Source organism: Gobio gobio, assembly GCF_949357685.1.
Source record: "Gobio gobio genome assembly, chromosome: 12".
Classification (NCBI taxonomy): Eukaryota; Metazoa; Chordata; class Actinopteri; order Cypriniformes; family Gobionidae; genus Gobio; species Gobio gobio.
Genome location: NC_137105.1, coordinates 31,169,155 through 31,186,149, shown reverse-complemented (window position 1 = coordinate 31,186,149; position 16,995 = coordinate 31,169,155). Strand labels below are relative to the sequence as shown.

Below are 16,995 nucleotides of genomic sequence, written 5' to 3'. Positions count from 1 at the left end.
TGATGCACAATCCTAAGTAATCCAACCAAAACGAATATACCTAATTAAACAAACAAAAAAACGAATGCTGCGTCCAAAATCGAATACTTCCCTAATGTATGCGAAAAAACAGTACATCAACAGTAAGTGAAAAGTCACCGGATGACCTACTACTTCCGGCGAGATTCTGAAGTGTGCATTCGATTGACACTTGACTTTACTATTGTTAAGTGGATATAAAGGATTTATGAGTGGCAGTGAAGCGACGTAACTGACGCTGGTAGGTCACGTGACGGTAACAACATGGAAGATGTAGGATGTCCAAATTTCATTCAAACTACCATATTCATACTAGAACATACTTTTTTAACAGCTGCAAAGTAAATTCAAATTTAAATGTAATACCTACTCAAATAGTATTTTGGACGCAGCAACTGAAACAAGGGGAGCAGAAAATATACTTCAAAATTCCTACAACACAACCATGTGACAGTAACAACATAGAGAATAAAGTACATATAGAACATACTTTTTAACGGTTTTAACCTACTCATACAGTGTGTGATTTCGGATGCACCTTAAGTGTGGAATGTTCATGCACTCAACTGTCCCAGCTTTCCTGAAATAGAGGAGGGGGACTGGGAGGGACTCTGATGTTGAATGACAAAATAAACTTATGAAATGAATATACTTCACAGTTGAGTACATAGTGCATAGTATATAGTGCGTAATTAGAGACACAACTAAAGTCATTTGGTTAGTCTTTTTTTGTCACATCCACATTTTTCTCAAAACGTTTTGTTTTGTTTTGTTCTTTGATCCCTCAGAGTCATCTATTCTGCAGTTGGAGGATCCGGACTGTGAAGAGGGGAGCAACCCGCCCTGCGAGTCCATCTTTTCACTCAATGCAGAGAAAATCCTTGTGAGTTGCATTTGCATTATATTGCACCGTGTTAAAGGAATAGTTCAGTCCAAAATGAAAATTCGGTCATTATTTATTTACTATTGTCGTTTCAAGCCCATTTGATTCACTTGCGGGTGGCCAATGAAGACCATAGGCGGTCATTATGCAAATTAGTTACAAACCTACATAGGTTTGTGAAGGAAGTAAGACTGGAATTGGTGATGTCTCATTTCAGACAGTTCAGAATCGGTTCTTTTGGGAGAAAATAACTCCATTTATAGTATACTTTGGTCTTTGAAACTTTGCAGACATTTATACACACAATACATGAAAGCTAATATTTGAAAAGGCATAATAGGGGCATTTTTAAAGAAATAGTTCAGTCCAAATTGAAAATTCTTTCATTATTTATTTACTTGTGTCGTGTTCACTTAATGTATAAGTGGTGTAACGGTAAGTGTATTCCCGAACCTTCACAGTACGGATGTCATGGTTCGGTGCATACAGTCAGACGACGAATACTGTCAGTCACAGACCATCAACACTCTAATCCAGAAATGGGCGCGCACTGTAATGCAACGGTGTTTGTTAACCGCCACAATAGGAAAAAGAGCAGGAAAGGAAGAGACGATCTACGCACCAACACAACCAAAACGAGATCAGGGGCCTATACCATGAAGCCGGTTTAGCTGGCTAGCCAGATATGTTTAAGCTTAATTTGTGCCAATCCTGGGTTTTAGGTACCATTAAAGTGGTTTGGCTTTTAGCTGTGTTCATCTCCATAGTAACTCCCTCTCCATGGCAAACCGGCTCCAGGGCAGGTTATGTTCTGGATAAGAGATCTTAAACTGACCAATCAGCTGTGAGCAAAGTGACACACCTCTGATGCAATAAAGTCACTCCCCCTGTTTCTACTCCAAATTAAAGGTCACTACATAGCAAATGGCTAAAGCGTCTGGCTTTTAACAATGTTTATTTATAATAATCTTTATTTTGAATGATTTAGATATAATTTATGTAATTATTATACCCTTAATCAATTACACATGTATACTTTTAGTTAATCAATCATTAATAGGCTCTTAGTTGAAATTAATATAAATAGCCTATATTAAGGTCATACAAATAAGCTTTAAAATCAATAAATAAAGCTATAAAAAAGACTTAATGTGAGGTTAAATGTTCAATTCTCTCTATATATCAGCTAAACTAACTTCATAACTTTTACTTGCATTGACGTAGTAAGATTTTTCCTGTAAGTTGTTCTTTTTCATGGACGGCCCTTTTCTTCTTACTGCGTAAATTTGTTTAAATTCGTAATATTTTTCAATCATGTAATATTATGCAGAAGAGTGAAATGAATCTCGCTGCTTTGTTCACGAGAAGTGAATCTCAGTTTCACTGATCCATGGCATATGTTTGGCTGTTCACTACTGATGTCACAGCTAAACTCCTAAACTCAGGGTCAAAGCCTGAGTTGACAGAGAAAGCTGATCATGGCCATCATGGTACAGGCCCCAGATGGCATGCAAGGGCTTGTTAGTAGAGTTTATGCTGAGTTTCGATTACTTTTTGTGACGCGCTCCACAAACTTCAAGGAAGGGAATCCGGGATGGCAGAAAGCAGCATCCTGTTTGTTTTCTTTATTTTACAAATACAATGTTTTGTTTTTATCAACAAATAAAAATAGGCCCTTTATTGACCCTTAATAGACTCAGTATGGCCATAAATGCCGGAGTATTTCAAGTTATTTCCGCTGTTATAATGAGAAGAAATCGTTTGGCGAGAAAACGAGAAAAAATCTCTGCAACAACAACAAAAATGACCTATGCAAGAGTGCATTCTGTTTACTGCTTAGTGCTTGATACACTAAAGGAGACTGTACTGTACTAACTAGGGGACTAAATGCTGCTAGGTGGAACAAACTGTAATTTGAACTACTGTCTGTTCAAAATAAATGAGAAGAAACCTAGTGTTGGGTATTTGTTGCTTTTTCCTGTTGTGCGGCAGAAAGTTTTGACCCCGAGGTTCGAACACAACACAAAAAATCCTATAAAATGTGCTTTTATGATTCTTTTGTGTTTTTTTGCATCTTTTACAAGTTCCAATCCCCATTCCATGTAAATGTGTGAAGAAGAGCCACTGGTATATTAGTAAATTTTTTCCTTCTATGTCTTATGGAAAAAAGAAAGTCATACATGCAGAGGTGAGTAAATGATGACAGAATTCCCATTTTTAGGTGAATTATTCTTTCAACATCTGTAAGTAGACACATGAATGAAGAGTGTCGAGCCAAAACCAAAACACTTCCTATTCAGCACGAAAACGTCCTCTGTAATTATGGATATTGCATTGTTTTTGTAACCACTGGTTGGTTTGGATTGATTGCAATAGGTTGACAGACTTCCTGACATGTTTTTCTTTCTTTCTCTTTTTTCTGTCACCACAGAATCAGGCAAAGTTGTTTGTCGAACAGCGTCGGTTTCCTTTCGCTGTGGAAAATCAAAATACCAATGAAGAACTTGGTGTGTGTCAAATATGTTTGTCATTGTTTTGATTTTGGTCTTTGTGTCTTTTGCATATGTTTTTATTTGATGTAAACCTCTAATGCTCTTTTGTTTTTATTTCAGCTATAGGCTACGTTCTAATTGGAAATGGCCTCTATGATGAAGCTATCAAACACTTCTCCTTACTGCTACAGGTCAGTTTCGTTGGGACGGATGTTAACATAATGATAGAATGTTTATTAGGCATTAAAATCAACATGAAATCAAAATGGTCGCCATTTAATTCCTTAATTAGCGTTTGTAGTCTTATTTTGCATTATTCAGTAGTTGCATTATTCCAGAAAAAATGGTCTTTGTAATCTTTCATCAAAATATAACCTGCTCCACATCTAAAAAAAGACTTACCTTTTCAACTAATGTCACTTAAAATATTGGTTAATGTTAACTAATAGCCAAATAGCTATTTAGGTATTATTTTAGACACAACAGGTATTTGCTTTTATTAGCAGCAAAAAAATAAATGCTTAAAATGCTTAAAATCATACATGTAGCCTAATATTAAGATGTTTATACCGCTTTAATTCCAGTTTCTGACACATCCTCGTAGAACTTGTAACTACTAGTAAACTTGGAAACTCAGCTCAGACTTGCCGATGGCTTAAAATGTATGTAATCTTGTAATATTTCTGTGTAATAATTCCTATAATTGACTTCTGTTAATGTCAAGATGAATCTGAAAATAATCAAAAGACATGTCTAATGTCTTACTAAATGCGATAAACTTTAAAAATTTAGGGATGCACCGATATGAAAATTTGGCCAATACCGATAAATCTTTTTATTTGAAAGCCGATATATTGGCCGATAAATGTAAATCCACATTTTTATATAATTTTTGAGAACCTGATTACAAAAACAAAAGTATCACTGTTAAAAGCCATGTACCAAGCACACAATCATAATGTTTTCATTATAATTTTATGTAGCTTGTGTGACAGACTTGTGCTGCACATGTTGCACTTAAAGGGATAGTTCACCCAAAAATGAAAATTACCCCATGATTTACTCACCCTCAAATCATCCTAGGTGTATATGACATTCTTCTTTCAGACAAATCAATTCAGAGTTATATTAAAAATGTCCTAGCTGTTCCAAGCTTTATAATGGCAGTGAATGGCTGATTTCTGTTTTGAAGTCCATAAAAGTGCATCTATCCATCATAAAACCGCTCCACACAGCTCCGGCGGGTTAATACAGGCCTTCTGAAGTGAAGCGATGCGCTTGTAAGAAAAATATCCATATTTAAAACGTTACAAACTGTAATCTCTAACTTCTGCTAACTTTCGTATGCGCTTTCACGAGAGACTTGCGTTCCAGAGCATATGACATAAGATTCTCCGGTGAGAATATGCTGGTTCTCGCGAGAACCAAGTTTTGTTTTGCTCTATACTCTGCGCTTCCGCGTTCGTCACCAGAACTTGCGCTACGCCTGCATGCTGTGTCCTAAGTCATACACTGGAACGCCAGTCTCTCGTGAATGGGTATTTTCATTTTTGGGTGAACTATCCCTTTAACTGTATTTTCCTTTTTGTGATTTCAATCATATTTCAAGCTATTCTAAACCATCATGGCGAACCGTGTGCATCTGAAGTGTCTCAGCTGAAGGAAATAAGTTATTTATCGTCTTAAATGTATCTGCCAAATTTTCTTATCGTGCCAATAATGATAACATTAAAAATTAACATATATTGCAGATACCGATATGGTGGCCGTCCGATATATCATGCATCCCTATTAAAAATACATTTGCATAACAACTGTTACTTATTGTATTGTGGTTTTGTCTCTTGATTACTGAAGTTACACAGATTAATTTTAGTGTTATTAGTTTCTTAGTCTGTGTAGAACGTCTGTAGTGGTGTGAACGCACAATAAGCTGTTTCACATGCAACAGCTTGGCTCATAGGATGCGTCATTTTGAGGTCACATGACCAGCCAAATACTACTCACTTATATCTTGGTAACCTTCTGGTTATTGGACACTTTTCATGATCCAATCAGTTAAAAAGATTATCCTATATTCACACATTATAGAAGTAAACGTTGTGAAGGGCAATTCATGCAATATTACTGTATCAGTTATGCATACTGTTGAATATGAGTATAACAACAAACATTCTAACTAAGATTGAGTAGTAATGGTTAACAAGACGATGATTGTGCAGTGATAGTCTGTCCTCTGTCACCACAGGGAGATCCTGAACTGGTCAGTGCCATCTATGGAAGGGGAATAGCATACGGCAAAAAGAGTCTGCAGGTAAGTCTCTTATTTTAAACTACTGGTCAAAAGTTTTAATGTTTCTGAAAGAAGACTCTTATGCTCAATAAGGCTGTATGTATTTGATCAAAAATACAGTAAAATCAGTAATATTGTAAAATATTATTACCATTTAAAATAACAATTTTAATACATTTTAAAATGTAATTTATTCCTCTGATGCAAAGCTGAATTTTCAGCATCATTACTGTCACATGATCCTTCAGAAATCATTTGCTGCTGAAGAAATATTTCATATTATTATCAATGTTTAAATCAGTTACTTAATATTTTTTTTGAATAGCACTATCATTCAAAAGTTTGGGGTAAGTAAGACTTAACAACAAATGCCAAAAAAAATTAGGAAGGATTTCTATTGGAAAATGCTGGTAATTGAACTTTCTATTTATCAAAGAATCCTGGAAAAAAAATCATGGTTTCCACAAAAATAATAAGCACAAGAATATTAAGCAAAATAAGAACCATTATTACTAATTGAGCACCAATAATAATTAAGCATCAAATCATTATATTAGAATGATTTCAGAAGGGTCATGTGACACTGAAGACTGGAGTAATGATGCTGAAAATTAAGCTTTAATCACAGGAATAAATTACATTTTAAAATGTATTTGAATAAAAAAATAATAATCCGATTTTAAATAGTAATAATATTTCATAAAGTTTATACTGTTTTTGATCAAATAAATTCAACCTTGGAGAACATAAGACTTATTTCAAAAACATAAACTGTAATTATTCCAAACTTTTGACCGAGAGTGTGTGGCATGTTGCCTCATCAAACATCACTAAATATATCCGTGCCCCTATTGATAGCTGTACAAATGAACTCTTTCCCTGCCAGTGTTTTTGAAGAAAAGTTGCCAGACATGCAATATATCAAAAGAAAGAACAGGTCCTCTACTAAAAAAAAAATAAAAAAAAAATTCTAGCTTCATGCATTCTTTTTTTTATCAACACTTATGTGGGTAAGTTTAATTAAAAAAAGCAACATTTTGAGCAAAAGGCTGAGAAAATCAGTTTTTTTCAAAGACTGCATCTGGATCAGATTGATCAGAAAGATGATCAAAACATAGATGGAGTAGGTCAAGTCCATCAACACTCCCAAAGCTTCACAATGCTATAGCTCTTCATAGGTTTGACATTTCATTTGATAATGTTTGGCAGTTTTGATTTATATGCCGTTTAATGTTGGTGAATGTGTTATTTTACAAATGCATATGATTACGAATGCTATCACTTGTTTTTGCATCTTCTTCGCATGTGTTTTGATCTGGATATTCAGTACTCTGTTAGAAGATGTGTAATGGCGCTCCATACCGTATAACTGTGAAAACACGAAAAGCTGGAACATTTTGTCAATGGTGGGGAAAGAGTTAAAGGCACAGTTCACCCATATATTGAAATTAAGTCATAATTTACTCAACCTGATGTTGTTCTAATCCAGTGTGCCATTCTTTCTTTTGCCACAAAAGGAGAAATTAAAAAACAAAAATTTTGCTTGCGCTTATATATTGCGCTTTGCTTTGCTTGCGATATATATAATAGCAGCTATTCACTGCTATTATATATATCATATAATAGCAGTGAATAGCGACCAGCATCAAGCTTTTAAAAAAAGATTAAAAAGTATCACACAATGATCCCATGTGGCACGTGTCGTATATTCCAAGTGTTCTGGGGGTTTATGAGGGTTTGTTGAAAGACTGAAATTTGATGTATTAAAGGGATAGTTCACCCAAAAATTTAAATTAGCCCATAATTTACTCAACCTCAAGTCATCCTAGGTGTATATGACATTCTTCTTTCAGACGAATAAAATCTGAGGTATATTACAAAAGTCCAGGCTAATCCAAGCATTTGAACTGGATTCATAGTTGCTCTGTTTTTGAAGTCCATAAAAAGCACATCTGTCCCTCAAATAACTGCTCCACGCGGCTCTGGGGTGTTAATAAAGGCTCTATTAGTGCTACAGTTCACTCCGTCTTGCCCAGAAAAAAACACAAGTTTTCAAGAGAAATCAAGATTAAGAAATCTGTGATATGCCTAGAAATCCCAAAAAAAGTTAAATATCTCTGGACCAGAACTCCAGTTGTCTGATGACAGTCAGAATGACAGTTGACAGATGTGAATGCGATAACTTCTTGTTGTGATGAAAACAACAGATACACTACATTGCCAAAAGTTTTGGGAGGCCTGCCTTTACATGCACATGAATGGGAATTTTTGACCATTCTTCTAGAAGCGGATTTGTAAGGTCAGGCATTGATGTTGGACGAGAAGGCCTGGCTTGCAGTCCCTGCTCTAATTCATCCCAAAATTGTTCTATTGGGTTGAGGTCAGGACTCTGTGCAGGCCAGTCAAGTTCCTCCACACCAAACTCGCTTATCCATGTCTTTATGGACCTTGCTTTGTGCACTGGTGCACAGTCATTCTGGAACAGGAAGGGGCCATCCCCAAACTATTCCCTCAAAGTTGGGAGCATGAAATTGTCTAAAATGTTCTAAAGAGTTCCTTTCACTGGAACTAAGGGGCCAAGTCCAACCCCTGAAAACCCCACACCATAATCCCCCTCCACCAAACTTAACACTCGGCACAATGCAGTCAGGCAAGTACTGTTCTTCTGGCAACTGCCAAACCCAGACTCGTCCATCAGATAGCCAGACAGAGAAGTGTGATTCGTCACTCCAGAGAGCACGTCGGCCATGGAAACCCATTCCATGAAGCTCTCTACGCACTGTTTTTGAGTTTATCTCAAGGCCACACAAAGTTTGGAGGTCTGTAGCTATTGACTCTGCAGAAAGTTGGCGACATCTGCGCAACATGAACTCAACATGCGCTTACCCCGCTCTGTGATTTTACGTGGCCTACCACTTTGTGGCTGTTGTTCCCAATTGCTTCCACTTTGTTATAATACCACTAATAGTTGACCGTGGAATATTTAGTAGTGAGGAAATTTCACAAATTGACTTATTGCACAGGTGGCAACCTATCACGGTACCACACTTGAAGTCACTGAGCTCCTGAGAGCGACCCATTCTTTCACAAATGTTCGTAGAAGCATCTGCACGCCTAGGTGCTTGCTTTTATACACCTGTGGCCATGGAAGTGATTGGAACACCTGAATTCAATGATTTGGAGGGGTGTCCCAATACTTTTCGCAATTTAGTGTATATTCTCCTCATGAACGTACTCATGAACTTGCATGTTGCGTAGCTGTCACGGGCAAGGTTAAGTTATATAATATTTATTATTATCATTATATAATATTTTTTAAACAAACCCCATCATATACGCCCAGAAAACTCTGGTTGAGTATACAACCCGTGTAACATCGGATTATTCTGCAACACTTTTGCGTCTTTAAAAAAAAAAAAAAAAAACTTGATGCTGTCACTGCCATTTTGTAAATAAAGGAGCGCAAGAGGACATTTTCATTGTTTCTCCTTTTGTGGTCCGAAAGAGAGAGAATGGCATATGGCATTCGAACAATACCAAGGTAAGTAAATGATGACTTAATTTTAATTTTGAAGTGAACAAACATTTTAAGGATGCTCTTACTCTCTCTAAAGGACATAAAGAACGCAGAATTGGCTCTGTACGAGTTGAGCAGAGTGATTGCACTGGAGCCCAACAGACCAGAAGTTTATGAGCAGAGGGCGGAGGTAAGGAACAAGGGATTGACAAAAAAAAAAAAAAACTTTTATTTAGAAAGAAATCAAACAAGGTTTTAGTGTTAATAATGAAGCATGTGATTTCAGATTCTGTCTCCTTTGGGCCGCATAAGTGAAGCTCTGTCAGACCTGACTAAAGCCATACAACTGCAGCCTTCAGCTCGACTCTACAGGCACAGAGGAACACTGCTCTTCATATCAGAGGTACACACATGACACAGCAGCCGTCTTATCTGTCATGATGCACTTTGGTTTTGGCTTTAATAGATTGAAGTGTTATTGTAACATATAGATCACTTCATATAGTGTCTATCCCATAGATAGCGTTGTAGCTATGTGGAGTGGGTACGGAGTCCAGGAACATCACGCTTGTCAGCTTTAGCACATGTGAAGATATTTTTTGTTATGCAAGTTCACAGTAATTGATTGATACATGATATAAAAAGAGATAACAGATTTTTTTTTAACTATAGGGATATTATCATAAGGAATCAAATGCATTTTTTGAGATAACATCGCGTCTATACTGGACGCGACAAAGCGCCTGTTGCAAAGCATTTGTCCTTCACTTTAGCATGTCATAAATAGAACGAAGCATCCATTTACTGTCTGGGATTTGTTGCATCGCTCCGCATCCGGTGTAGACAACATCACTGATTATAATGGGTTCTATTGTCTTTTGCAGCGTTGCGTCCCGCCGCTCTCGCGACGGGTGTAGATACGATGTAAGAGTTCATTGTACTATGAAAACATACTGAAACTTTTAGAACATAGAACTTTCTCACCAATTCAAAAATAGCATTTATTGAAATCAAGCTGACAATAGACGTTTTTTGCGAATTAAACTGGCTGTTGTTTGGTTGTCTACCTTTGAGAGTTTTAATTAATGATGTAATTTTGTTTTGTTGCAAAACATTTGTTGGAATAATGAAATGTTGATTGTGTGACTGTGGTGAATTTGAATTGTGGTTCAATAAATTTCTGTTCCTGTCAGTCAATTCAAATTCCAGCTTATGAATTTGGAAAAAGAGCCAATTCCTAAATTCAGATTTTAATCTAAACCCAGTTGATAATAGAAATAAACTTAAAAATAATAATAATAATAATAATAACAGAAGAAAATTTGAAGTGCAGGTTTTATTGCAAACAGTCAAATCTTGCACATTCATTATTATATTATTTTAGTTATTATATTATTATAGAGCTCTTCACTACTGTTCAAAAGATTGGAGTTGGTAAGATTTTAAGTTGTTGAAAGAAGTCTGTTAAAACAGTAAAAACGATAATATTGTTAAGATATTATTACAATTTGAATGAACTGTTTTGTATTATAATTTAAAATGTATTCCTGTGTTGGCAAAGCTGAAATATCATTACTCTAGTCTTCAGTATCATGTTAAAATGATTTCTGAAGGATCATGAAACATTTCTAGTTATCAATGTTGGATATTTTTGTGGAAATCATGATACAGTTTTTTCAAGATTCTTTAAAGAATATACAGTTCAAAATAACAGCATTTGTTTGAAATAGGATTGTTTTTGTAACAATATAAATGTCTTTACTGTCACTTCTGATCAATTTAACAAATCCTTGCTGAATAAAAGTACTTCTGTCAGGACCACTCTGTTTGATTAAGATTATTGTAGAGGCTATAAATGTTATTTTGCGGCAGACTTTGCTTTGAAGGGTTCAGCTTCTGAACTGTCCACAAGCAAACCTCCCTGAGGTTTGAACCCCCCCGGAACCTAAACAATTAACCAGAATTTTTATAAGCAACAGTTAAACAATTCCACGCAGAAGTAATACAAGTACTGTGATGAAATTGGACAATATTGAGCAACAATGAGCTGGTAAGATAAATATATCTCCTTGGACAAGCAGCTAAGCGATCATGTGCTGGCATAAGAAGGAGTTGGGGAGGGGTAAGTGGCAAGTGCATGTCTGTGTGACAGACTTAAGCAAGTGAGTGTATGGATGAACCTATGCCTTGATTAATCGGTAGTGGGAGGAGTTACGGATCAGCTGAGTATCAGCTGCTTGCTGTCCTGCCATGGTCTGCCAGAACTATGCTAGAGCTCAATTCAGTCGCTCAAACTACATTTGTTGCTAAATAAAAATAATTTCTTTAAAAAAATCTTACTGAGCCCAAACTTTTGAATGGTAGTGTAATTTTAATAACTCATTGATGAATAAGATTTACAGGTGTCTTCCTTTCTCTGATTGATTTTCAGGATTATATGGCAGCCATGGAGGATTTCCAGCAGTCTTTAGAGCTGAAGAAGAACCAGCCCATTGCTATGCTCTATAAAGGGCTGACCTTCTTCCACAGGGGCCTCCTTAAAGTAAAAAAAAAAAACACTTATTGCACTACACAATACCCTGATTCATAACACTTATGCAGTTTAGATGTAAGATCTGCACTGAAGTTTAAAGAGACCTGCCCCATATACTGTGCAGTAGACTATATTTACAGTAATTGACAAAATTTACAGTCTAAGCTACTACTAAAATGTTATTTTCTGCTTGCAGGAGGCTATAGAGGTGTTTAAAGAAGCTCTCAAATTGAAGGCGGACTTCATAGATGCATATAAAAGCTTGGGCCAGGCTTACAGGTGTGGTGCTACTGACACATGATGATCTTAACAGTCAGTCTTTCCAAATGTTCCTTTGGAGCCAATTACGTGTGTGTGTGTGTGTTGTTCAGGGAGTTGGGTGATTTTGAGAATGCGATGGAGAGCTTCCAGAAAGCTCTGTTACTGGATCAGAACCACATCCAGTCACTCCAGCTCAGAGGAATGATGCTGTACCACCACGGCAGCCTGCAAGAGGCCATCGGCAACTTTAAGGTAAATCAATCATTAATGTGATAATCCATGGCTAACTGTGCCTTATACGATTTTAATGTACAACATCGAGGCAAATAACTGCACGATGCAAAGCATTCAAATTGTTTACTGCACCGCTAGCCATGGATAATCCCACTTCTACCATGGTCATTTGCCAGCATTGACAAGTTAAAGCTGTTATTGAAGTTTGCAGCACATTATTTGACCGGAAGGGTTAAAATGATGGTTATTTTTGTTAGTTACGACTCATTTTGAATCAGACACAGAGATAAAGTAGTGCTGTAAGATCACATTTATTTGAAGGAATTAATTAATTATAGCATTTATTTGCATTAATTATTGAGAGATGAGAGATGCGTGTGAATTACCTGAATTAATCTGTACAGCGTCTCGCTAATAGCAATGAAGCTGTGAGTTTAATGACTTCAAAAATAGCGATGTTACTCCCTTGTTGCTGAGAAATAGAATGTATTGATTTTATTAATAGCAGCTTTGATAACAAGTTTCTGTGCTCATGAATTCTCTGTGTATGAAGCGCGATCTTCGATCTCTGTGTGTGTAGGTTTTTGCACTTCAATGAAAGCAGCGCATGAATACAGATCAATGTTTTAATAATAATTACTTTTATGTTGGCAATATTAGCCCTTGAGAACAACATGAACTACAAGTTGATTTGAGGTTTTAATTGGAGGACTATTTACTTACTCTAATACATTTTCACAATTCATCAGTGCACATTTTATAATCTTCTATTCAAATATGATAGAATTGTTATGCCTCTGAAACACCCATTTCTTCACTGCTGATGTAACCATGGTCACATATCGATGATGGATAAAATCAAGTCTTGTTTAATGTTATTTCCCAGTAAATATTTACTTTTAATTGGAAATGTTACTTTACAGTAGAATTAATATAAGGAAGAATAATATTTCATATAAGCTTTAACAAACATTCAAGCTTCACATTTCTGCTTTAAAAGCCTCTGGTATGCCTTGAACCATAGACATTGTGTTTTTACTAACTACGCAACGAGTCAAAATGATCTTCTGTCATAGATTATGTTTCAGTTGAAATAGTTTCAGTTGTTATCTGAAGATGAACTAAAGATTTATGGCTTTGGAATGACTTGAGGGTTAGTAAATTATGACCGAATTTTTGGGTGAACTGTCACTTTAAGTTATTTTGCAAACTCTCATTGTTTATTTAAAGGGTAATTCACTTGTGTCAGTAGGACTCTTTATTGAAGATCAGCTAGACTATCTTTAGTCAGACTGACTTGTGTAGAGTTGTGCAATTCCAAAGTCCCTCTTTGCAACATCAATAACATTGATGACAAAAAGTTCATTGTCATTATGTCACTCATACATGGTTGTTTATTTCAACACTGTATTTTTCATTCTTGTATTATTTTATGAATTTCTTGTTTTGAATCACAAAACAAACACGTTTTCAATTATTCTGGTGAGATGTTGACAGTTAACGGGTGGATTTGTGTTGTCTGCTGTCATGAGTCTTGTGGTTGTTTGTTTGTTTCAGTAGTGTCTTTATCTTCTTGTCTTTCAGAGATGTCTGCAGCTGGAGCCCTATAATGAGGTGTGTCAGTACATGAAGGGTCTCAGTCATGTGGCCATGGGTCAGTTCTACGAGGGCATTAAAGCTCAGACTAAAGTCATGCTCAACGACCCTCTCTTGGGACAGAAAGCCAGCTCTGAATATCTCAAAGTCAAATATCTCAGAGGTGAGATATAAGAGCTCTTTAATAACTTGATTATATCATTAATAAACATGACATAGTGCTTAGCAGATCAGTAGTTCTCAGTTGCTTCAGTATCTGTGTTAGCCAGCAAGATTGGCCTGAAACAATCTGGACGCGTGAGAACAAACCTCATTTGTTGTTGTGGAAGCTCAAATGTGTTGTGTAACACGAGAATGAAATTCACTGGTTCTTGCAGAAGCTCAAACGTTCTGCGCAACACACAAGAATGAATCTCATTTGTTTTTGTGGAAGCTCAAACGTGCTGCGTAACACGAGAATGAACCTCATGGTTCTTGTGGAAGCTCAAACCAGAGCCGGCTCAAACGTGCTGCATAACATGAGAATGAACCTAATTGGTTCTTGTGGAAGCTCAAACGTGCTGTGTAACATGAGAATGAACCTCATTGGTTCTTGTGGAAGCTCAAACGTGCTGTGTAACATGAGAATGAACCTCATTGGTTCTTGTGGAAGCTCAAACGTGCTGTGTAACACGAGAATGAACCTCATTGGTTCTTGCGGAAGCTCAAACGTGCTGTGTAACACGAGAATGAACCTCATTGGTTCTTGCGGAAGCTCAAACGTGCTGCGTAACACGAGAATGAACCTCATTGGTTCTTGTGGAAGCTCAAGCTTGCTTCTGTTTATCATAGCTTCTGTTTATCAAGTGGATGAATGTTAATTTGTAAATAAAATCCTAAATTAAATGTGTTCATACATACAGGCTAATAATCCATTTGGAGTTGAAATATGCCTCTGTTTCTCTCTTATGTGATAGAATACTCCCGTTATTTACATTCTCATCTGGACGTACCTGTTGCGGAGTATAATGTTGATCAGGATTTGCCTGGAAACTTTAAGAACCACTGGGCCAAAAATCTTCCCTTCCTCATAGAGGACTATGAAGAACAGCCTGGACTTCAGCCTCATATTAAGTGAGTTTTAAAAAAAACTTTTTGTGTTTTTGGGAATCAGGCACATTTGAATCTAATTTATATACATATATGCTTAACTGGATATCAGTATATTTTTGCATGTCGTAACTTTCTTTTATTCCCTCGTTGTCTCTCTTTGTCTTTTAGAGATGTTCTACCTCAGAACTTTGACAGTTACTCTGCTGAAGTTCAGAAGCTCATCTGTACAGCCGATCACCTCGGCGCACTGATGCAGTACGACACGTTAGGGTTCCTACCAAACCTCAGAATACACAGAGGTCAGAGCTCTTGAAAATCACGAAAATAATACACTTATAGCGACATTTTCTAGAAAATGTAAATGACTAGAAAATCTATCAAATATCATGTGGTGCAACCGTCAATTAAGAATGAATAACATACTTTTTCTTGTACATTGAATACAAAATCATTATTTCATTTAAATTTAATTTTCAGGTTTAATTGATTTTATATTATTATTTTAGTTTATTTGTTTGTTTATTTTACAAAATCATGATTGTTTTTATTTGAGGTCAGAGCTCTTTAAACCCACCAAATAATACAATTACACAAATTCTCAAAGAAAGGTTTAAAAGAAATGATCAAATATCATGTGGTGCAACCTTTAAATAAAAATGAATAACATATTTTCTTTGCACCTTGAATACATGTGAACTTACTCATTCTTTTACTTTTACATATGAAAAATAAATAAATAATACTTTATATAAAAATATAAAGTTAGTTTGTAAATTAAATATAATTTTCAGGGTTCCTTTTTTTCAAATATCATGAAATATGAATTTACATCTCATTAAATTTCAGTCAAACCACATGACATCTTTTATAACCTGAACTAACCTTGGCCTGTCGTTAAAATGTCCAGAGTATCTGTTGTTTTAAAAACAATTATTAACTTTCACTGATTTTCATATTGACAGTAATTTCCTGTTTTGTGTGTGTGGGTATTTTTTTTTTTTTGTTTGTTGGTTGTACTCCAAATTTTTGTTGATCACACTACATCAGTGTTTCCCAACCACGATCCTGGAGGCACACCAACACTGCACATTTTGCATGTCTCCTTTATTCGACACGCCCATTTCAGGTCTTGGAGTCTCTGATAATAAGATGATCATTTGAATCAGGTGTGTTTGATTAAGGAGACATGCAAAATCTGCAGTGTTGGTGTGCCTCCAGGATCGTGGTTGGGAAACACTGCAATACATGACTGATTTGGGCGGAGAAATGTTTTTAAATAATAATAATAATAAGCAGTGAAGCGATTTAGTTTTTTTTTCTTAGAAATAATGATAAAATATTATTCCAGACTACTTAATAAGGTTTTCATTCTTTAATTCTCTATTATGATATCAAAACAGTTCACCTTTCTATGTTTGACTATGCCTCCAAAAACTATAAAAATGAGTGTAATTCAGAAATGAAAAACACACTTGTCATAGAAGAGATGTATTCAAGTCCTTGTATTTATGAATTGCATTTTTAATGTTGTGTTGTGTGTAGCGATGGGTTTGGCCACCATAGAGGTGATGCAGGCCATGCAGCGCACCTGGAGTAACTCGAAGGTTCGAGTCAACGGAAAGACCAGACAGCTGCAGTGGAGAGACATGTTTGACATCGCAGTGAAATGGAGAAGGTCAGATTCCAGCCAACGTGCCTGAGCTCTTCTCACAGCTCTGTTGAGGGTGTTACCAAGTGTTAGGCTTGATGATTGATCTCTGCTGTTTTGTGTGTGTGTCTTCACGTATGTGAGCAGGATTGCAGATCCAGACCAGCCTGTGCTGTGGTTGGATCAGATGCCTGCCAGAAGTCTTAGCAGAGGATTTAACAACCACATTAACCTTATCAGGTGTTGTATCTGCCCTCAACGTGTCATTTGTTGTGTAAAGATGCCAGTCCTAATCGCTTAACAACTTTGTTTGGCTTTTAAGGGCCGTTCACACCAAAGACGATCATGTTTTAATAATAGTTCTAATTCTCCACGCCACAAGTATAATGATGATGACAAAAAAGGAACAATATCATTGTAATCACTTT

At 36.2% G+C, this 16,995-nt stretch overlaps 1 protein-coding gene across 2 annotated transcripts in view; it reads left to right on the top strand.

The window, feature by feature from the left end:
• ttc13 (tetratricopeptide repeat domain 13) overlaps positions 1 to 16,995 on the top strand; it is a 32,901-nt gene that overhangs the window by 1,140 nt on the left and 14,766 nt on the right. For both annotated transcript variants that reach the window (XR_013817653.1, XM_079831571.1), the window contains exons 2-15: positions 807 to 901; positions 3,333 to 3,408; positions 3,514 to 3,584; positions 5,642 to 5,707; positions 9,301 to 9,393; positions 9,490 to 9,606; positions 11,635 to 11,745; positions 11,933 to 12,015; positions 12,108 to 12,249; positions 13,816 to 13,990; positions 14,784 to 14,940; positions 15,088 to 15,218; positions 16,462 to 16,594; positions 16,715 to 16,807. Coding sequence is in view for 1 of the 2 variants with exons in the window: in XM_079831571.1 (XP_079687697.1) it covers positions 807 to 901; positions 3,333 to 3,408; positions 3,514 to 3,584; positions 5,642 to 5,707; positions 9,301 to 9,393; positions 9,490 to 9,606; positions 11,635 to 11,745; positions 11,933 to 12,015; positions 12,108 to 12,249; positions 13,816 to 13,990; positions 14,784 to 14,940; positions 15,088 to 15,218; positions 16,462 to 16,594; positions 16,715 to 16,807 (1,543 nt within the window). In the remaining variant the exon portion in view is untranslated. The remainder of the gene's footprint in view (positions 1 to 806; positions 902 to 3,332; positions 3,409 to 3,513; positions 3,585 to 5,641; positions 5,708 to 9,300; positions 9,394 to 9,489; positions 9,607 to 11,634; positions 11,746 to 11,932; positions 12,016 to 12,107; positions 12,250 to 13,815; positions 13,991 to 14,783; positions 14,941 to 15,087; positions 15,219 to 16,461; positions 16,595 to 16,714; positions 16,808 to 16,995) is intronic.